The 21647-nt window shown below is 48.9% G+C and overlaps 1 protein-coding gene across 4 annotated transcripts; it reads right to left on the reverse strand.

Moving 5' to 3' along the window:
• GDPD2 (glycerophosphodiester phosphodiesterase domain containing 2) lies at positions 1-21163 on the reverse strand. Of its 4 annotated transcripts, none has more exons than XM_081180475.1 (16): positions 20641-21163; positions 17857-17991; positions 13762-13865; positions 13573-13666; positions 10480-10539; positions 8589-8687; positions 7169-7262; positions 6102-6247; positions 5532-5614; positions 5251-5401; positions 3591-3806; positions 3121-3272; positions 1749-1896; positions 1515-1597; positions 820-848; positions 1-448 (listed from the first exon to the last, which is right to left on the reverse strand). In XM_081180475.1, the coding sequence occupies exons 2-16, from the start codon at positions 17956-17958 to the stop codon at positions 396-398; spliced, it is 1614 nt and encodes a 537-aa protein (XP_081036601.1). In that variant the 5' UTR covers positions 17959-17991; positions 20641-21163; the 3' UTR covers positions 1-395. The 4 variants fall into 4 exon arrangements, with proteins under 4 accessions (XP_081036601.1, XP_081036602.1, XP_081036603.1 ...); XM_081180476.1 differs by having other exon boundaries at positions 17857-17988; positions 20641-20800; XM_081180477.1 differs by lacking the exon at positions 20641-21163 and adding an exon at positions 18168-18296.
• Positions 21164-21647: the final 484 nt, after the last annotated feature.

Below are 21647 nucleotides of genomic sequence, written 5' to 3' on the forward strand. Positions count from 1 at the left end.
TTTCTCAAATCAGGCAGGGTCTTTTATTGATAACAGTTTCAGAAGCATGTAAGAAAAAAGAAAATTTCTATCACCTCCCAGACCAGGGACAACACTTAAACCTTAAGATGGGATCTCCAGTTCTTTGCCACAACTGGTACAGTCCTTTCCCGGCAGTTTCAGGATCTAGGCCATGCTGAGAGAGATGATTGCAGGATAATTGCAGAAGTCCTGCTGTGCTCCCCAGAGGTTATGTGGCGGCTGTGCCTCTTGGCTCCCGGGGTCAGAGGCCCCCACAACCAGGTCTCAGCAACAGCCAGAAGCCATCCCCAGAAAAGACATTTTGAAAGGTGAAAACTGCCCTGCCCATTCACCAATGGGAAGGACAGGGCCTCTGCTCTGTTTGTGCTGATATGTCACTCAGACAACAGGCTGTGGATCTTTGTCAGGAGCACATCTGAGTCATAACCTGGAAGAGCAGAAAGGAAAAAGAAGAATGTCAACACAGGAGATCCTGGGTAGGGGACTACTAGCTTTATGGTCTATTCACTGTGGGTCAAGGTGTTTGTATGTTTTAAACAGACAGGCTCCACCTGCAGGGTCATTGTGGGTGAGAACCATGTACGCTACCCTTAAGCTCCTTCGAAGAAAGGTGCAATAGAAATAACTGCAGCCTCTGCCCACTGATGGAGTTGCTGAATAGAGTTCAAGTCACCCCTGTCAGTTTGCAGGTATCCCAAACGATGGTGGAAAGTGGATCGCTTTTCTTTGTACAGCACAACACACACAAAATATAGCAGAAATATCACACCGATCTGAAGGCCCAACGTCTCCCTTTACCTTGTGGCTCTTTTCTTCGGGACCATTTTCTGTAAGGGGAAGAGGGGGAATAAGTTAGCTCAGAGACAGGTGTGCCCTCCCACCCTCAGCTTCAGCGCTAGTTGTTCTGCCAGAGACAAGGGAAGTATTTTGATCTTGGTGGAATAGAGGAAGCTAGGATATATCACGCCAGTCATTAGCCATGTTGCAAATACAGGGGGATTATTTTACCCACAACTTATTACCAACAATTCCAAGAAAAAGAGGAGAGCAACCATCCAATGGAGCTCAGGAACCTGAAAAAATATTTTAGGTAGGTCAACAGTGTCACTCAGTGTTGAGGCCATGTTTGGATTAGGGAAGAGCAGAGCAGAGGTGAGGTCAAGGCTGCAAGGACACACCAGCAAGACTGGCAGATTGGTCCATGACATCAGGTGACTGACAGGTGGGTGGCGCCCAAGTGAATACACTTGTGCATTGGTTTTCCTAAATGCCCCCTTGGTAGGCAGAGCCCAGCCCATGCTGTGAAGACATGGCTATATAGCAGGGAAGGCGGTCATCAGTGGCCCCCACAACTCCCATCAGCCCCAGGCAGAATGGCTAATGGTCAATGAATCATGGGAGTGCCACAGGTTTCCCCAGCCCTGCTATGTTAGGGGTTGGCAGCTGCAGGATGCCCTGCCCATGCAGAAGGGAGCTCCTCACACTCTACTCACTTCAGCAAGAAGAAGGCCCAGACAATCAGCAGAAAGGAGACACAGTCTGTCACAATCCAGATCATTTGGTATGTGGCACGAGGCTGTGGAGAAGGGAACATGGGGAATGGAGGTCATTGGGGTGGGAGAAAGGGCAAACGGGCAGCTGCCAGTTTCCCCGGGAAGCTGCCTACACAGGGGTGGTGGTGGTGGTGGTCTACAAGTCTAGTCCTTCCCTGCCACTGCCAGTCTTACCAGTAGCCAGAGGGGGCGCTCCATTCCCTGCAGCACCTGGCAAGCATTAGTGGTGACAGAGTTGGCTCCTGCGCACCACAGGATCGAGAAGAGCCACGGGGCGTTCACCACGTACAAGTTCACAGAGATGTTGTCACGGCGATACTCCCTAGGGAAGAAGGTGGGATTCATGGTACCAAAGCAGAATAGGGAAACTCCCGTGAAGCCTCTAGGGAGGAGAAACCCTAGTGCCTAAGATACGCTGAAGGGAAAAGACAGGCTCCCAGAAGCAAAGGCAGAGAGGGAGACTGAGCGTAAGCCCCACAGTTTCCACCCACAGAGTTTGCTGCTGTGTTCTGGGACGATGTTCAGGGCTTATCATCTGGGGTTAGATATACACTGGTACCTCAGGTTAAGTACTTAATTCCAGAGGTCCGTTCTTAACCTGAAACTGTTCTTAACCTGAAGCACCACTTTAGCTAATGGGGCCTCCCACTGCCGCCGCGCTGCCAGAGCACGATTTCTGTTCTCACCCTGAAGCAAAGTTCTTAACCTGAAGCACTATTTCTGGGTTAGCGGAGTGAAGCGTATATAACCTGAAGCGTATGTAACCCGAGGTACCACTGTATCCTTTGCTCACCCCAAAAGGGTGCCAGATCCCCTGCATGCCCTGTGTGAGAGCATCCAGCAGACAGTGGTGGACTTTGGGGTCTCAAGTTTCAGCGGCACCCTGTGTGACACCAACATTTGGCACGCACACACCCTGGCCTGCATTCTAAATAATGGTTGCAGTGCCACCGAGGCTCCACGTCCGGTGTAACTGAACTGGTTGTGCTCCCCTAAATCCACTCCTGCTGCAGATACCATTCTATCAGGAGGTCCATTCTGCACCATGTTGGAATCGGGCCTTTAGTTTGGAAGTATCTCCCCTCTGGAACTCCCTCCCACTGCATATCAGAGGGGCACTTTCTCTATTGCCTTTTTGGAACCTGCTAAAGACATTCCTCTTTCAACAAGCTTTCTAAGTGGAAATTTTATCCTGGCGATTATCTGGCTTGGATCTGCATTGATTTTGTGCATGTGCTGTTCTAAATTGTTCTCCTTTATGTAGGATTCTGTCCAAAGTTAGTTCCACTCAAAGTGATCCAACTGAAATTTGTGGACGTGATTAACTTGGGTCCATTGATTTCAATGAGCCTACTCTATATTTCCAAACTTATTCATGGAGTAACAAAAACTTGAGACTTTTTTTTCAAAAAGAAAAGACGTTGTCTCAGGATGCTCAAACTATCTTTGCTAGCCAATTCTCTTTCCTTGACCTATGCCTGGGACAGACACCAACCTGCCCCACTGTCACTGCCCTCCCTCCTGCGCATCGCCTCCCCCAACTAACCGGATTTCAGTGCTGCTCAGATTTTGGTAGGGCAGGTTAATACGCATAAGGTCTTCTGTTTCATTGCTCAGCTTCTTCCGGCCATAGACCTGCTGGAACCTGGGCGCCCGCTGCTTCACCCAGTCTCGAAACTCGTCAGGGAGCCACAGGATCTGGGAAGGAGGGAAATGGTAAGCAAGAGATCCCTCCTCACTCCCACTGCTTCATGGGGGGCAAGACCTACAAGAGAGGACTTGCTGTGCTCATTAGGCCAGACACTCCTGTGTAGATCCCGTTTTTGTTAATAAACAGCTACTTGCTCTATTTGCTCAGTGTGATTTACTGCTGGCTTGATCTTGCCTTCCTTGTTGTTTGCATTCAGGCAGAATTTCTCAAGGCAAGCATGCCAGCCTCATCCCTGTCCACCCACTTTCCCCACCAACTCCAAGGGGAAGCCCACTGTGTCCTGTCAAGCAGTGAGGACAACTCACCAGCTCCGGGGAGATGTCTGAATGGAGGATAGTCTCCACAGTGACATTGACAAGGTCCTCATAGTGGGGATCCTCCTCGGGACGCAAGTCAAACATGACGGACACGTTGTGCCTCTTGGCCTCAACCAGCAGCTGCTTCAGAGACAGAACACGCTGTGCCTGTGCCAAAGCTCGTTCTGCCTTTGAGAGGCTTCGTGCTGTGGGGAAGGGCGGCTTCTGGTAGGGGGCAAGAATGGAGTCAATGAGAGAGGACATCATAGAGCCCTGCAGCTCCGGGCTTTTCCAACCCAGGCTTAGTTCCCCATTGAGGGCGAATAGGCAATCACCACCCATCCATTTTTGCTGCATGCAAGGGCTTCCCCAGTCAGATCTAAGGATCTTGCTCACTACAAGGGAGCATAATGAACACTGTACCATTCACTCCTATGGGACAAGAGAAAGTAAGAGGGCAATTGCACTTGAGAGAATGCTGTTTCCATGGTCTGGGACTGGTAATCACAATAATATTCATTCAACAAAATATTTAATGGTATTCAGCATTGCTCAACAAACCAAAATGTAAACATAGAAACAGTTTATTGATGATAACCATTTTGACAAGCAGTTGCAAAGCAAGGCTATGTGATACAAAACAAGAACGAAACCAAACCAGAGGCCTCTTGAAAAAGAACAGTGTTTTGAAAGTGTTTGAATAAGCCTCCCTTGGGAGAGAGTTCTGAAGTATCAGGGCTGCTCAAAGAAAGCCCTGGTCTTTTGTGAAGGATACTTACCTTCACAGTAAGACAGAATTTGGAGCAGGACCACATCAGGATATCAAAGGATTTACCCAATTAGCATGCAGCCCATGGAGCTCTGCTACCTCAGAGCAGTCATCTGCACAGCCTATTGAGCACACGGGCTCAGTAGGGATCAGATCATCATCAGCAAATACCACAGCCCACATGCCCCTATTGGATTCATTAGATCTGGTCCTATTGAGGGACTAAGCCAGGTGCCAATCACCTTTCTGGGCCCACAGGAACATTTGGAATTTTGAGAAAGTACCATGCGCACCAGTCACAAAACGTTGGTATGTGTGAGTTGCAGGGAAGCATGGCGTAATGCAAATTGGCTGCCACACCTAAAAGAGCAGAGAAAATTGAAGGCAAGCCCCCTCCAGCATCACTGGGAAGGGGGGGGGGAGAGGCATCTTGACAGAGAGAAGCCCTTTGCACCTCTCCTCTGTTCAGAATGGAAAAGAGGGTGGGTGTCCAATTCTGGAGGGTATGTCCCATGTAGGAGAGGCTGAACTGGTGAAAACAGGGGCTGAGCAGGAAGAGCTAAACGTCTCCCATGTATTGCGGATTTTGGAGCAGATATATGCTGAGATCTTTGCGGGTGCCGTAAAGGTACAGATGGGCACAATGGAGAAGCCCACACTGGCAAACCCAGGTCTGTGTATTCTGGTAGTAAGAATTACAGCCAGATATACAGCACCTTCTTGTCTGTTCTCCATCCCACACAACAGGAAATCATTTCCCACCGTATTGTATCCCTTCAGAGAGCAAATGCACAGGGAGCAACCAATGCTATTCCACTCATGCAAGTCAGCCCAGCAGCACCCATTTCACCCCACCAAGCTTGCACAGGGCTTGACTTGGCCCCACCACACAGCTCTCACCTGCAGAAACCAGCTGCCAGCATCAAGTTGCTGCAGCTGTGTCCAGTTGAAGGAGCTGGCATTGGACTGGGCTTGAGCAGGGAAAACCTCTTGCACATTTGTGGTCCGGATGAGCTTCTCGTCATGCATGATGAAAGGGACCCCATCGGCACTGCCAGGCGAGAAAGAGGAAAAGAGCTTGGTCTGGGGAATGGATTCATCTCTACTGCTGGAGGGAGAAGTTGCCTTGGGGCCTCCTCATCTCCCACAGACAGCTGATCTGCCACCTCCGCTCCCCTTACCTCACCAGGACATCTGTCTCCAAGACGCTCACTCCATAGTCAACTGCCTTCTGGAAGGACATCAGAGTATTCTCAGGTGCAAGCTGGATGGAGATTAAAAATGGACATAAAATGACAGGTGGGAGAGGGCCTTCTTGGTGGCTGCCTCCAAGCTTTGGAAGTCCCTCCCTAGAGAAGCTAAACTGCTGTCTTTCTGCTAGCCAGTGAAGACTTTGTTGTTCCAACAGGCCTTTGGGAACTGACTGCTTTTAATGAAAGGGCTGGTGCTGTGCTGCTTTCATTGTAATTATCTGCATATATTTTTGTATAATTTTAATTCTACCAGTGCTAAATCGCATATTAATGATGGATTTTTCTATGTCTTTTCTTGTTTTTATCTGTAGGCTACTTTGAGTCCTTTTGGGGGGAAAGGTAGAATATAAATCTAAGAAGAAGAAGAAGGAGGGGGAGTGGTGGTGGAGGAAGAGATAAGGCACCTCTGGATCCCTTTAGTCAGTCTCCCTGTCCCCAGTTGGATATGCCACCTATTATTCTGCTTCTTGCTGTGCAAAGGAGGTGCTGGCTACTCACCATGGGAGCTCCACGGTGCCCGAACAGAGCTGGCTTGGGGGGCAGCTGGCTGTACTCCAAAAGACAGGGGGAATCAATACCCAGTGGGGCTAAGTACAGAGCAAACACTGCACCCAGATACAACAGCAACAGAAGAGTTCTGAGGACTGTGGAGAAACAGACAGATGGAAAATGCAGGTAAAATGCAACGGCAGTCTTGGAAGAAGATAACAGCAAGCTAGACCTTCATTACTAGCATTGAGAAGACATTCCAGGTAAGATATCAGAACTGGGCCCCCAGCTCTTTGGGATCATCCTAGTCTCTTCCCACCAGTGAGGCTACTTGTTTCTTCAGAGTGGAACTCTAATAATGCAATGGTGCCACCTGCTAGAGCCCTAAAGAAATATCTGAGCAACACACTGCAGCATGCAGTGCTGCCAATAAACAAGACGTAGGGCCCCTCCATACTGGCATTTTATTCAGAGTGTAGTCTGCAACATGCTCTTGGCACAATAGTGGTGCATTAGTGGTGAATTTAGTCTGCTTTGCTAGTTGTTCTGTGATGCTTCCCCACCGCTGCTATGTCATTGTTGTCTGGAGGGGCTATAAAACGACAAAAGTGGGACAACTTTCCCCTCACTCTCCCAGTTTTGGTACAAATAAATAGGATTTTAACAGGATATGCACTGGCTGGAAATGAAGCAGTATGACTGCCCCAAACATTTGCAGGTGCAAACAGTATTTGAAGTGAGATTGTGTGTAATTGTCCGAGTAGCCTTATCACAAGCACAAATAATCATGAATGAGTGGTAAAAAAAGACACTAGGGCTGGATCGACACTGATCTGGAAAACTATATATTTCCCAATGCAAGTCCTCATTGGCAACATTTCGCTGCTCTACAGGGCTATCCGGTGTCACATTTTAATAACACATTTCTAACGTTTTAAATGATGAGGGTAGATTAGTCCTAGGAGGGACCCCGTGTGGCCTTGAAACATTGTCCAACACCTAAGGAAGACTCCGAAATGCCTGCTGTAGGGGCCTGTACTGGGAGAGAACAAGAATAGCTTTGGCCTCCCTGGTACCTGAGCAGGATGTACGGTAAAAGCAGTCAGCCACTGGCCAGGCAAGCAGTGTCATGCCCACCACAGCTCCGATGTGCAGGAAGGGACCTGTTGCCTGGCAGGGCAGAAACAAGAGTTAGCCATTGGTTTGGAGTTTCCAAGAGAGTCATATCAGGCTGCAGCAACATGGAACAAACAGAGCAGGTAGAATGAAGGGGCAATGCCAGGGAATAGGCTGGCCCTGAAGCTAAGCTTTTAACCCATAGTTCCCTGCAGGATAATGGCACAGGGCATCAAGGGCTGGAGTCCTCACCCAGAAGGAAAAGCCACAGTTAGTGTTAATTGCTGCAAGATGCTTTCACAAGGAATGACTCATAAATTAAATAAGTGATCTGGAAATTAAACTGTACTAAGATTATAAGCTTTTGGCAAGAGGCGTTGAGGTTTATAAATGAACTTCTTTATGGCGATATAATCTTAACCACCAAATATGTTTTACTGGAGTGTCTGAAATGCATAGCAAATGTGGAAGGTTTGGAACTTGCAACACTGCAGCCAGAGTAGCCACAACAAGGAACTGGAAATCAGATAAACCAGCTGACATCTTGCAATGGTAATAAAACATATGGAATATATAGCACTGTTGACAAAACTTGCATGTTATAAAAGAGATGCTGAAGGATGTGCATAAAACCAATTTTATTGAAAAATTGAGTACTAGATAAGGTTGAACATTCCAAAACAATGTTCAACCTTATCTAGTATTCTCAGTCTTATAATTTGTCATTTTGCTTAAAATATAATAATGAGCAAGGATGCCTGATTATATAATGCTCCTTAAACCATAACTGACATTTTGTATATACATGATATTAAGACATTATATATCTATTATTTATTTTTGTAGCCCCTTTATTTTGGGATATAAAACTTGGTCAAAATGTGCAAGGGTGTTCTGTGTTCCAATCAACTTTGCCTCCTCCTGTCTGGTCTTCATCAGCCATAAGAACCACCCTACCACCGGCACATTGCCTGACTTGCTTCGTACTACCTGTACTGGGTGGGATGCTAGAGGGCAGGGGGTATCAGACTTTTCCTGGGGGTCTACCTGTGCTGTCAGTTGTCTGGCCAACAAGGTCCAACAGGTGCACAAGCAACTGTTGCTGAATGTACCCACTGGGATGGTTCACAAGTTAACTGCTGTGTAGAAGCTGCTATGAATCATTCCATGTTTCAGTTGCTGCTGCAAGCGATGCCATGCGCAGCAGCTCAGCAAGAAGGGAAGGCAAGGAAAAAAACACAACCTGTGCCAAAATCACATGGCAAACACTTGTTATATCCCAAAATCTCACCATTCAATTCATTTTTGGGCAGCATTCATGTGGCAACTGTGCCATGGCTCATATTCTCTGAGATCATGCCATCAGCTGTGGATTCTTACCTGCAGGGAGATGCGGGCACTTTCCCACTGCTCTTCCCACTGAACCTCCACCCCCACAAAAGCAGAAGCCACCACAAGTGCCGTCAGGATCAGAAGAAGCTGGAAGGAAGAGAAGACAGCATCAAGTGCCTGGGGGCGGGGACAACTGTATTCAAGCCACTTTAAGAGCTTTATTTTGAAAAGGAGGCAGTATGTATAGACCAGGGATCGGCAAACCTTTTCAGCAAGGGGCCAGTCCATTGTCCCTCAGACCTTGCGGGGGGCCAGACTATATTTTGGGTGAAAAAATGAACCCTCTCTCTTTTCCCTCCCCCCATAAATCTCTTGCCCCCTCCCTCTCCCTGGGTAGTGCCTCTTTTCCTGCCAGCGGCACCTCCTCCCCCTGCTTTTCCTCATTCTGAAGGAGGACTTTGCATAAGAACATGCGGCAGCGTCCCTCTTTTTTGTCTTTTCCCCTAGGGAGCTCAGAAAGCGGTTGGGCCGGGTTAACGACCCTTGCGGGCCTGATCCGGCCCGCGGACTGTAGTTTGCCAACCCCTGGTATAGACTGTCAAGACCTTTCTGCAAGGACTGTACTACTTTGGTTATTTTGTACATTGTTGCAACTAAATAAAGCTATTGGTTTCTCACCATTCTGGAAAAAAGTGTGCTTGCTTTGGCAACACATACATTACAAATTATTTTTTTTTTGGGGGGGGAGTGAAAAGTTTGGAGCTGCAGGGTTCTGTTCTGGGCCTAGTGTTGTTGAACATCTTTAGAGAGATTGTTTTGCATTTGGAATGGGAAAGTAATAAGTTTGCTTGTGAGTGTTTGAGAGAGAGAGAAAGTGAGTAGCAGAACATAGAATCACAGAATGGTAGAGTTGGAAGGGATCCCGAGGGTCATGCCGTCCCTGCAATGCATATATTGGGGTGCAGTGAGGCTTCTCTCTGGGGAAGCTGATGTGTGTATCCTTTTCACTTCCACCTGTGTTCTACTTGCATGTTTGTAGGGAATGGTGAATATGTCAGTTTCAGTTTATTTTAGTTTCCTATTTTTCTAGTCTTAAGCCCGGTTCCCTACATTTCCAAATCAGTTACAAGTCCTTGTGAAAAGCCGTTAAGCATTTTAGTGCGTATTTATATGCACACTTTACTGTATGCATTTTTAACATATTGCTTGGCTGGAGAACTACACAGAAAAAAAATAGAGAAATGTAAATTTCAAAGCACAGCAGTATTTTGGTTCTCACATTGTAGTCATGTTTCTATTAAATGTGAAGTGAATCAATTTTTTCCTCCATCCTTACAAAACATTGCAAGCCCCCAGTGTCCTCTCCCCTTCAATGGTATTGTTATATTAGCTCATTACTGACTTTATTGGAAAAATATTTGTTAGTTTATAGCACTGGCTTTATTGGAAAAGTCTGGAAATCTGTGGTATTTTTGCTTACAGTGCCTTATCGTTTTAATTGTTTGGTTTTTATTCTGTAAATTACCTTGTTATCTTATAATAGAAGACAGTTTCTAAACATTTTAATAAGGAAAATAAACTTACATAGTGCCATCAATGTGCAAGGCACTGTGCAAAGTGAAACTCTGTCCCAAGGAGCTTACAGACTAAAATGTAACAGGAGAGGACCACCAGGCCGTTTTGGGCCAACCACACCCACCTGTCATTCACTTAACATCAAAAGACATCAGGAGAAGAGATCTGTTGTACTTTATCTCAGCACTAAGTGCAAAAATAAATAAATGCATGCTCATTTGATACTGGGAATCCACCTAGTTAATGGTGGTGATCTGGTGTGCACCAACATTATGCAGCAGCAGCACAAACTTTTGTGTACGATTGTGCCTTCCACAAAGGAAACCGATAAGAAGTTGGAATTGTGCTTGGGGCAGGGATTTACCTTGTGTATCCAATGGAGCTTCAGGGGCTGGTGCCAGAGCTGCAGGCAGAGTGCCAGAACCTATAATTAAAATGGGAGAGTGATGTCACTTAGGACCAAAGAGCCCACTTTGGATTCTGGGACAAGGATTGCAGGAGGACCACATTCTCATACGAAGATGATGGTGTTGACACCACTCAAAAATGAAGAAAAGCCATAACTCTGCAGTTAGGCAACCTGCTTTCTATACCCAAAGCCTTCAGACCTGTATTATGAAAGTTGGCAGATACTTTCCTATTTGCATTACAAATTCCACTGTCACAAAAGTCTCAGCCACTAACCACTAGACACCCTTCTCAGAACCTTCCTTCTGGCTTCTGAGATATTCACTTATACAGTGGTACCTCAGGTTACATATGCTTCAGGTTACAGACTCCACTAACCCAGAAATAGTACCTTGGGTTAAGAACTTTGCTTCAGGATGAGAACAGAAATTGTGCTCCAGCGGCGCAGCAGCAGCAGGAGGCCCTATTAGCTAAAGTGGTGCTTCAGGTTAAGAACAGTTTCAGGTTAAGAACGGACCTCCAGAACGAATTAAGTACTTAACGCGAGGTACCACTGTATACGTTTTAGGCTAATCTTATCCAGCTGATGGAGAAGGGGCTGTGGCTCAGTGGTAGAGCATCTGCTTTGCATGCAAAAGGCCCTGTGTTCAATTCCGAATCTCTCCAGGCAGGGCTGGGAGAGGCACCCTCTCTGAAGCCCTGGAGAACTGCTGCCATTGAGTGCAGAGAATACTGAGCCAGATGGACCAGCAGTCTCACTCAGTCCGAAGGTACCGTATTTTTCGCTCCATAAGACGCACCGGCCCATAAGACGCACCTAGATTTTGGGGGGGGGGGAAATAAAGGGAAAAAAATTTATTTCCCCCCCAGGTGCGCTGCGCTACACCAGGAGCTTGGGGCGTGCGGAGCTCAGCGCGCCCCAAGCTTCTGCGTGCCGGCAAGGTCTCCGCTAGCGTGGGAGAGCCGGGCGCCTCTCCCAGGGCTAGCGGACCCCTGCACTAATCCAGAAGCTTGGGGCAGGCTGAGGTCAGCGCGCCCCAAGCTTCTGCGTGCCGGCAAGCAGTCCGCTAGCCCTGGGAGAGCCACGGGGCTCTCCCAGGGCTAGCGGATCGCTGCGCTATACCAGGAGCTTGGGGCGTGCTGAGCTCAGCGCGCCCCAAGCTTCTAGGTGCGCGCAAGCAGTCCGCTGCCGCCCCAAGCCTCGCGCACCCGGCAGGAGGTCCCGCCGGGTGCGCGAGGCTTGGGGCGGCAGCGGACTGCTTGCCCGCACCTAGAAGCAGCGCGCCCCAAGCTTCTAGGTGCGCGCAAGCAGTCCGCTGCTGTCCCAAGCCTCGCGCACCCGGCAGGAGGTCCCACCGGGTGCGCGAGGCTTGAGGCGGCAGCGGACTGCTTGCCCGCACCTAGAAGCAGCGCGCCCCAAGCTTCTAGGTGCGCGCAAGCAGTCCGCTGCCGCCCCAAGCCTCGCGCACCCGGCAGGAGGTCCCACCGGGTGCGCGAGGCTTGGGGCGGCAGCGGACTGCTTGCCCGCACCTAGAAGCTTGGGGCGTGCTGAGCTCAGCGCGCCCCAAGCTTCTAGGTGCGCGCAAGCAGTCCGCTAGCCTTGGGAGAGCCGCGGGGCTCTCCCAGGGCTAGCGGATCGCTGCGCTACACCAGGAGCTTGGGGCGTGCTGAGCTCAGCGCGCCCCAAGCTTCTGCGTGCGCGCAAGCAGTCCGCTAGTCTTGGGAGAGCCGCGGGGCTCTCCCAGGGCTAGCGGATCGCTGCGCTACACCAGGAGCTTGGGGCGTGCTGAGCTCAGTGCGCCCCAAGCTTCTAGGTGCGCGCAAGCAGTCCGCTACCGCCCCAAGCCTCGCGCACCCGGTGGGACCTCCTGCCGGGTGCGCGAGGCTTGCAGACACTCGCCCGAAGCAGGGGGAGCCCTCCCGAGGGCTCCCCGTGCATCGGGCGACAGGCTGCCGCCCCAAGCCTCGCGCACCCGGTGGGACCTCCTGCCGGGTGCGCGAGGCTTGCAGACACTCCCCGCACGCGCTCTTCCGGCTGGGGAGGTGACGGGCGGCTATAGAGGCTCCTGCCATAGCCGCGCGTCACCTCTCCAGCCGGGAGAGGGTCGCGGGGGGCTTCTTTAGCCCCGTGCGCGTGCTCTCCCGGCTGGAGAGGTGACACGGGGCTGTAGAGGTTCCTGCCATAGCCGCGTGTCACCTCTCCAGTCGGGAGAGGGTCGCGGGGCTATGGCTTCTTCGCTCCATAGGACGCACACACATTTCCCCTTCATTTTTGAAGGGGGAAAAGTGCGTCCTATAGAGCGAAAAATACGGTATCTACTAATGTTCCTACTTTGTGTGTGTCTGTTTTAAAGTACAGTGGTACCTCGAGTTACATACGCTTCAGGTTACACACTCCGCTAACCCAGAAATAGTGCTTCAGGTTAAGAACTTTGCTTCAGGATGAGAACAGAAATCGTTCTCCTGTGGCGCAGCAGCAGCGGGAGGCCCCATTAGCTAAAGTGGTGCTTCAGGTTAAGAACAGTTTCAGGTTAAGTACGGACCTCTGGAACGAATTAAGTACTTAACCCGAGGTACCACTGTACACTGGTATTCTCAATGTGCTGATTTAACTTTCTCCCAAGGAGCTCTATTAAGTTTTATGAAATGTTGTGCTTAGATATTGCTGGCTCTCTCAAAAAACTGGAGTTCCCAGACTTAATCACATACTAGCAAATTCAGATAGATAGGTATGTCTTGTGTTACAAACCCACTTTTCCCAAAGACCTGACTTTTTCTAATAAGGAAAGTGATGGGAAAATATGCTGGAAAGTGTGGGATAACCCTTGTTTTGATGCAACATCATGTAACCTCTCCTCTAACAAATCAGGATAAATGCTCTACAAATAGGTTATATGAAACGGCCCTTAGTAGACAGAACAGCATGTTCCCAAATGGGTTTTAAGAAGTTGATTTCCCCCCACCCCCCAACCACCCCAAAGCGAGACCAGGGAATTCTGGAGGTACGGTGCAAGTGTCCTGGGAAAAGAGCCAAATAAAAAGGGTGTACCAGGAGCAGTGAGGAGAAGGTGACCAGAGTTGTTGTTCCAGACAGCATCACCATCGACCAGTCAAGCCACCATCCTGTCTTGCGGAAAATGAATCTGTTGGGCAGGGAAAAAACCCCGAGGTGAGGAAGGGTTATGACAAAGGTAGCTGGAGAGAATCTTAGGGGGGGCACCCTGGGCCTTCTACTCACTCATTGAGATTGTGGAAATCATTGAGGGTGACAAAGGCAAGGTAGAACCAGGCCAGGGCGAAAAGGCACACGCAGAAGACGAAGAAGAACCAGGCACAGTCGCACTGTGAAGAGGAGGAACAGGTTAGAAAATGAACCACCGGCAGATGCACCTCAATAGGTGGCTCTTGACTCTTGGATGACACACCCTCTGGCCTGGAAGCCCCACTTGCAGCTCCAGATGTGCAAGGCTGGCTGTGGCTACACAGTGGAGGGCATGCCCTAGGCACATGCTTTAGGTGGTCATCTGTGAGATCAGACAGGAAAGTACCCATGACAGGTTCCTTTTCAGTGACATTGCTGTGGAATTTCCTCCTACTGTCAGCCTCCTTCTCCTTTAGTATCTGGATCAACCTGGTGAATCCAGATGTTTTGGACTACAATTTGCATCAGCCCCAGCCACTAAGGGATAATGAGAGTGGTTCCCACCAAAACAACTGGAGGGAACCAAGCTGTTGAGGGCTGATTTAGACACTTGCTGAAAATTGTTTCAGCAAGCTTTTGGTTTTATTTCTTACCATCTGCTGTGCCTGTGGTACTGCATTTGTTTTTTATCTGGTGCCATTACGCTGTGGCTGTGCACACACTCCCATTTGCTCTAGATGCAGCACACCACTAGTTTGGGAAGTAGTGTACATATGATGTTAGTCCTTCTCCTTATTATCACCATAATCACTGATTAATCACCTTCTAAACTGCCATCTCAAGGCGATTTACATAAAAAATAATTTAAAACAGTTTTTAAAATAAAAGACAGCTCCGAATACATTTAAAACAGGACTATCCGGCATCAATCCTGTCGTTCCTTATAAAATCTGAACTTTGGTATGTCTTCCCTTCCCAACTAGCTTTGATCCAAAGCGAGAGAGAAAAGATTCAAATAGCTACGGTATATTTAAACCTGAAAATTTGTACACAACATGTTTTAATCTTGTAAGCCAGTTTGTGTCTCCACACAGAAAAGTGAGTTAAAAGTAACGAATGAAATTATGCTTTTGCCTTGCTTGATCTAAGGCTGAGCTGCGGCACCGACAGCAGATTCTGATTTATAGCCCACCTTAAATCAAGCTCTGAGGACAGCTTAGCCTTAGACTGAAGATTAGATAATAATTTTGAAAGTGATTTGAGGAGCTTTACATCCCTTGGGGAACATACATATTTCATTTGTTCTGAAATCATTTTGCTGATGTGCCTTGAAATGAAAGGTTGGACATAAGATCTTGTATTTTCTTCCATGCTTTTGGCTTCTTCTTAGTAAGGGTAGATAGACTATTTTGCTGTTAATTTGAATTTTGTCTTTAGTAGTTTTATTTCCAAGCTTTAGGATTAATTGTTGGCCCAGTTGTATAATACTGAGCTGATTGCTAGGTGTGTTTCGGTGGGCCTTTTGAAATGTTGATTCTATGTTTATATTTTGGCAATATGTTTTGAATTGTTAATGATTACCTTGGAAAGTAGATGCTAAACATTTTACTAGGTGTTGTTATATTACATTGTTATTGCATGGTATTCTGATGCTTTAGGTTTACCACAGAAAGGCAACATGCAGGTAAACTGAAGCTAGCCAAGTGCACATAAAGCCCTATACATGGAGGCATACCTGAGCAGAATATATACATTGTGAGCAGCAATCCCTCTTTCAAATGGCCTTCAAATGGCCTCTCTGGAGGGAAAAACATGCCATCTGTCTCCAGCCCTGCACTGCTTAGAGGGCCTACACTGCAGGAGGGGTGGGAAGCAGAAAGAACGCTTTCCCCCATGGCCATCCCCCCTGGCTTCCTCCCACCCACATTCTCAGGAACTCACTTTCTGTCACGTGATCAGATAATGCCTCTTCTCACTTTTGCTGAACATGCCACCCCAGTGGTGGAGCAAGCCAGTCGGGTGCCTGGGGCAGCGCGCATGCCCTGCGCCCAGGGGCGGGGCCAGCCACCTGTGGGGCAGGGCGAGCCGGGGCAGGACACCCCGCTGGGCCTCTGAGGAGTCTGCCTGCCTCCTCCCACTCAGCTGCCCTACAACTGAGGGGGAGGCGGTGGGCGAACCTTTGGGGGCAGTGTGGAGGCTAAGGGCGCCCAAGCCACCGCATCTCTCCCAGGAGAGATGCGTGGCTCGGGCACGGTGCAAGCCCCATGGTGAGTGCCGCCTGGCATTTTGTCTCAGTGGTTACACCCGGGGTGGCCTGCCCCACCACACCCCTTTCCTCCGCCCCTGTGTCACCCAGTATACGAAGGGGTGGAGCTGGAGCCACAGACTCTGTGGCTGCCCATGACTGCTACTTCCTCTAAGCTCCCGTCGCCTGCTCACCTCTGCCCATCCCTGCTGTGTTGCCATGTTTGTTTTTTAATTATGGTTTTAATGTAGTTGTTGCAAACCATTCGGGGATTCTAATTAATAGAGGGTGGTTTAGAAATTCATAATGATAATTATCATGTGGGGTTGCCCATGGGCCTGGTCTGGAAACTCCATCTAGTGCAAAACACTGCAGTTAGGCTGTTGATGGAGATGGATTATCACCAGCACATAACTCCAGTTTTCAAAAGCTTGCACTGGCTGCCCATATGCTACTGGGTCAAGTTCAAAGTTCCTGCATTAATTCACAAGGCCCTTAAGTACTTGGATCCCGATCCCTGCCTGATCCCTGATGTATTTGCGGGAATCGTAGTTAGGGGTCCCGAATGGCACTGCTTGCATCTGCCAGGAGCCAAGCGTTCCCGTATTGTGGAATTCTCTCCCGACTGAGACCAGACAGCAGGGCTGGGTGATGTATCAATACATTGTCTGAAGTTGGTTCGAAGTCCACATTGTGAGAACAGTTCTATAATATTTGACATGGCGACATAACACAATTCACAATTTGTGAGGGTGCTATGTAAAAAATTGTGAAATGGGAAAACCCGTGAAGCCAGTCATCGCTTCTCTTATGTTTCCTGCTGCCCCTGTTGCTCTCTGTACTATAAAATAACAGTTGTAATGATATGCTAAAGGTAAGTAAAAATGTACCCTTTATAGACCCCTAAGTAGTAGCAGTTGCCAAGACATTGGCCTATTTGCCTCTACATAGTTACATCCTTTTTTCAGATATTGTGATATATCAGTATATCACAATGTTTAGCTGCTGATATATCACAATGATGAAAACCAGAAACTGCCAGCCCTACCAGGCAGTCCCTCCCTCCCTCCCTCCCTCCCGCAACGAAGACTTCTTTTTTTAAAAAAGAAATATTCAGCAGGCACTTTAAGGAAGCTTTTTATTATTGATTTTAACTGATTTCCCCCTGATTATATATTTGTAACCGCATTGTACATTGCTTAGAAAAAGGGTTTTAAGCAGCATTAAAAATTGTTGAACTAAATAATGATGAAGATGAAATGATAATAATGATACAATGAGGACCAGGATACTTTACAGGCATGGCTACATTCCCCCACTGTGCTGGGAAACCAGTTTGTCTTTTGCTGTCAAGAAAGAGAAGGGGGCCATGATTAGTCAGTAAGAGGGAATTTCTGACACGTCAGGGCAGGCAAGCCATCTTTCTCTGTGAGAGTCAGGCAGACCGACCAATTCCAGCACCAGGTCTCCTGGAACTTTTGAGAGCACAGCACTGAGTGGGCCAAAACTGAGGGTGCTAGGAGAGGGTGGTGAGAGAGAGAAAGCGAGAGCTGGAGGATCCTGCCATATTGGACACTAAGGAAAACAGGTCAAAACACAGCTGCCTAAGGACAAAGATTTCTGTTGAATTTTTGCTGGAGCTTCTGTTTCTTTCCTCCCTCCTATTCCTTTTTCCTTTTTAGATTATGAGTCTGAGGGCAGGGACTGTCTTGATTTTTGCAAGTCTCTCTGGGAGTCCTTTTGGCGATGGGGTAGGGAATAAATGCTGTGAAAAATGAACTTTTAAAAAGCCCTTGACAGAAAAAGGGTCCATGCCTGGCACCCCCTGCCCCTCTTCTCCAGGACATGCCAGTGCTCTCCTCATGCCTCATGACGCCACAGAGCCAGGCCAGCCAGTACTCTCTAAACACATCCCTACAGATGCTGGAGAAGAGTTGCCCACTCACCTTGCTGGTTACCAGACCCTTCTTGTTACGAGTCCAACGGCAGCTGTAGAGGCACAGCAGGCAGGTGGCACACCGGCTGCAGCAACCTGCATCCTTCACCATGGTGCGTCAAGTAGTGGAGGACACCAGGCCCTGCTGGGGGAACACATGTAGCCTATTGGTACTGCATGGTAGGGCACGTGGAGTTTGCAGGGAGGAGGCAGATAATGCAGGAATAGGTGTGGCAAGGGGGGGGGGATAAGGAAGGAAAGAAACCACGCTGGCTTGAATGGGTCTTCAGCCTTCCGCCTCTCCTGCTCTTTTCCACTCACCAGGAACAGTTGCGGTTTGCAAAAGGGAGTGCGGAAGTGTGTGAAGTTCAACGAGATCCCAAGCTCCGTTCCCCCACTGTCATCACCCAGCGCAAATGTTGCGGGTGCAATACCAGAAGAGGCTAATCTAGATCAGGCACCAGGCCAACGGAAACCTGCGCACGGTGGCGGCGGCGGCGGGGGGGGGGGGGAGAGAACTCAACCTGCCTGGTGAGTTGCACCCCGGGCACCCCACCCCAAATTTGCAAGCTGGGGCAGGCCCATGTTGCAAGGAGTCGGGTTAGTATGGAGCTTAATCGTACCTCTCTCCTCCAGAGAGTGAAAGATAAAGAGGCAGACACAACACATGAGAGCAACGGGACAGGAGGGTGCGGGGAAACCCACAAACACAGCCCCTCCTCCCCCTGCTTCTGGTGTTGTTAGGGTTTATACCCGGAAGTCACATTTTGGAGAGGAGAGTCTGCTTCCTGCGTACTCACTTAACCCTACTTACTAGCCTCATTCATTCATTTCTTTCATGTGCAAGCAAAGGCTATTCCCTCAAACGGCCTGCTGTTAAGCAGCTCTGAGTGGAGCGCTTGGAACCCCTATGGAGGGTCTGTTTACAGAACAGGTGAAGCACATGAAGGGTGGAAGCCTGTTACTTGCAGCTCCTCCTCCTCCAGCTGCTGTGAGAGCAGGATGCTGGACTAGATGGGTCACTGGCTCTTCTTAAGTCCTCAGCTGAATTAAAACCCAGATTCCAGCACACTAACTCAAGCTACCTAACATCAGCCACACAAACAGGGCAAGGAAGACATGCAGACCTGCTTGTTTTCCCATTAAACCCTGTCTCCATGTCCCTCTCCCCATCCTCTGTCCCGCCCCCCCCCGACTGTATGGCCACTGGGGCAGGGACCTGCATTCTTGCTCTTGGGAAAGTATGATGTACACAAATGGCACTGTAACAATAATCACAAATAAAAACCATAATGGCAGTATACGGTATTTCATAATGATGATGCCAGTAATACCTATGAGCCCCCAAAATGCTCTTACAAATCAGAAGCTTGCTTTAATTGGGTTAAGTTTCTCCCCATGTCAAGATAATTGCTTTGGGAAAAGACGTATCCAGCGCCTGGCTTAATACGCACAAGTGTGTTTACCGCAGTCACCCATAACCAATGTCAGAAGAAGCAACAACAAAAACGCATACGATCTTCCTCTTCACACATGGCGATACAGCTCTCTCTCTCTACACGGGGATGGTCTCTGCATCACGTAATGTGTGGAGCAGTTGAGAGATGCAAAGGCGCTGCAGTTGTGAGAGGGAAGGAGCACTCCCGCCCTGCCAAGGCCCCTCAGGCATGGGGAAGGTGTTGCTATGGATACCAGAGAGACTTCAGGCCTTGGTGCACAGGGGCATGTGGGGCAGTGGTGGGGGTGCAGGAGGGGAAAACACGACCATTTGGCTACTCTGCTCAAAAAACACCAGCCTTCTTAGGCCACCTTATCTGAGAGTGCCAGGGTAAGGGCAGGTGGGCAGAGGCGATGCGGAGACCACCCCTGGTTTGGTTGCACTAGGCATGGAGCCTGGGGGACACCCACAATTTTTATTTAGAATGGAGCGTGAGAGGCAGTGGGGCACTGAGGTTTGGTGTTGCACTGGGCACTGCTTAAATTTGAGACTGCAGGTTCTGCCACTGCAGATGGGGACAGCATGGCACCCACTGAGGGGGGGGGGCAGAAGGAGCTGCTAGGGGTGGGGTGACTCTGCAAGTCTTGCAAAACCGGGCAGGCATGGCCCCAGCTTATTTCCGGGGGGGGGGGGAGATTGCAACATTTTGAGGAGTCATGTGTTTAGAAAAAAAACTCATTTTCCTTCTGAATAAAAGTTTGCCTGTACAAAATTATTTAAAGTATGAATGACCAAGATTACATTAGTCAGAGGAAGGGGAGAGCAAGCTGGGAAATAAACTAGTCTTAATTGTATCCTCTCCCTCCCCCACCCTCTCCAGCCCAACTTCACACACAATCCCTATGTGGCACAGAAAGTGGAGGAATGCACATGGAATAATTGCATATAATTATTAAGGAAAACTCCATACAGTGGTGCCCATTTCCATGATGGGGGGGGGGAAGGGGATATCATGGTCTCGCTCTTTTAAAAGAAAGGAAAACTTGGAGAGAAACTTCTTGACCCACCTTCAGAATCCCACACCAAATATTTACCCCATCTAAAGCTGGAAAGTGAAACTAAAATGCGTATTTTCAGAAGACAAGATAGCTCCTTTCTCCAGCCCCTTCCTGCCGTCCCCCACCAAAACAACCCAATTCCTACCTTATTACCATCCCCTGTTTTTGCTGGGTGGGCTGGAGAAAGGAGGGGCCCTTCTTTTCTATGTCCCAGAAAAGAGCCTATTTTGCTTCAAGGCACCTTGCCTACTGCCCAGTTTGCAGCACCTCTGGTGCTCCTCCCAGCCCCCTCACTCACCTTGACCAAGGCCCCAGTCCCCTTGGAGGACAGGCTGAGAAACAGCTGGCTGATCAGATCTCCCTTCTTTTGCAGGCAGTCCAATGAGGCACTTTTATCTGACAGCTGCTTTTATTCTTCCAAGCTGAACTTTTGCTGCGGATGCTCCTCCTCCTCCTCTCCTCCTCCTCCTCGCTTTGCTCTCACCGGCTGTCTCCTCTCACCTGCACAGTAGCTGGCATGAAACCCGTGTGTGTGCCACCTATGGGCAGGGCCAGGCAGGCTAGGTGCACTAGGGAGAGGCAAGAGCGCCTGAACTGGCTGAAGGGCTGCAGCTGGAGGCCAAGGAAGATGCCGCTTTTGTGCCACACTCTTCAGCCACTCAGTTCACAGGCATGGGGAGCTTGTTCTGTGGCTGGCTGGAGAGGCCCAAGGTGGGGGGCGGAGGGTGGGGGGAGCCACTCACTCAGAGCCCAGACCTGAAGTTTGCAGGCAGCCCACGCTCCGAGTGGAGGAGACGGAGGAGGGAGCCAGACAAAGGAGAGGGCTGCCCCAAAAGGAGAGAAAAGGAGCTCTGCACCACCCAGGCGGCTCATTCCACTCTGTCTTCCTCTAGCAAGCAAGAGGAGCTCTAACAAGCATACGCAAGTTTTTTCAGGACCAAGGGCAAGAAGAAACCCAAACAATATCCTCTCTTGTAGTAAAACATTCATAAAACTTAATTGTCTGACCATTTGTAGCCCTTTAATGATACTCCTTCACATCTTCCTCCTCGAGGAGAACCTCTGCCTGCCTAATAGGTATAAAAGCTTCCCTGGGGGGTATGGACAGTTTCTGAGAAACTTAAGTTTTTATTTATGCATTAAAATGATGTTTATATATCACTGCTCAGGGCAACTGTTCACACAAAGCAGCATCATAGAGAATAACCACACAACACACAAAGCAATATACTAAGATTAAAACTGGCAGCATAACCCTTTAAAATTAGCAGTAAAACTTCATCAAGAAAAGTAGCTTAATTAAAA

Source organism: Podarcis bocagei (genome assembly GCF_964188305.1).
Source record: "Podarcis bocagei genome assembly, chromosome: Z".
NCBI classification, from domain to species: domain Eukaryota; kingdom Metazoa; phylum Chordata; class Lepidosauria; order Squamata; family Lacertidae; genus Podarcis; species Podarcis bocagei.

Excerpts from the sequence above, each read along its gene's own strand:
- GDPD2 (XM_081180475.1), bottom strand. The coding sequence starts at position 17,958 with ATGGTGAAGGATGCAGGTTGCTGCAGCCGGTGTGCCACCTGCCTGCTG. Across the intron at positions 10,540-13,572 it reads CCTTCTCCTCACTGCTCCTG|GTTCTGGCACTCTGCCTGCA; the intron begins GTACACCCTTTT and ends TTTTAATTATAG. Across the intron at positions 5,615-6,101 it reads GGCACCGTGGAGCTCCCATG|CTTGCACCTGAGAATACTCT; the intron begins GTGAGTAGCCAG and ends ATCTCCATCCAG.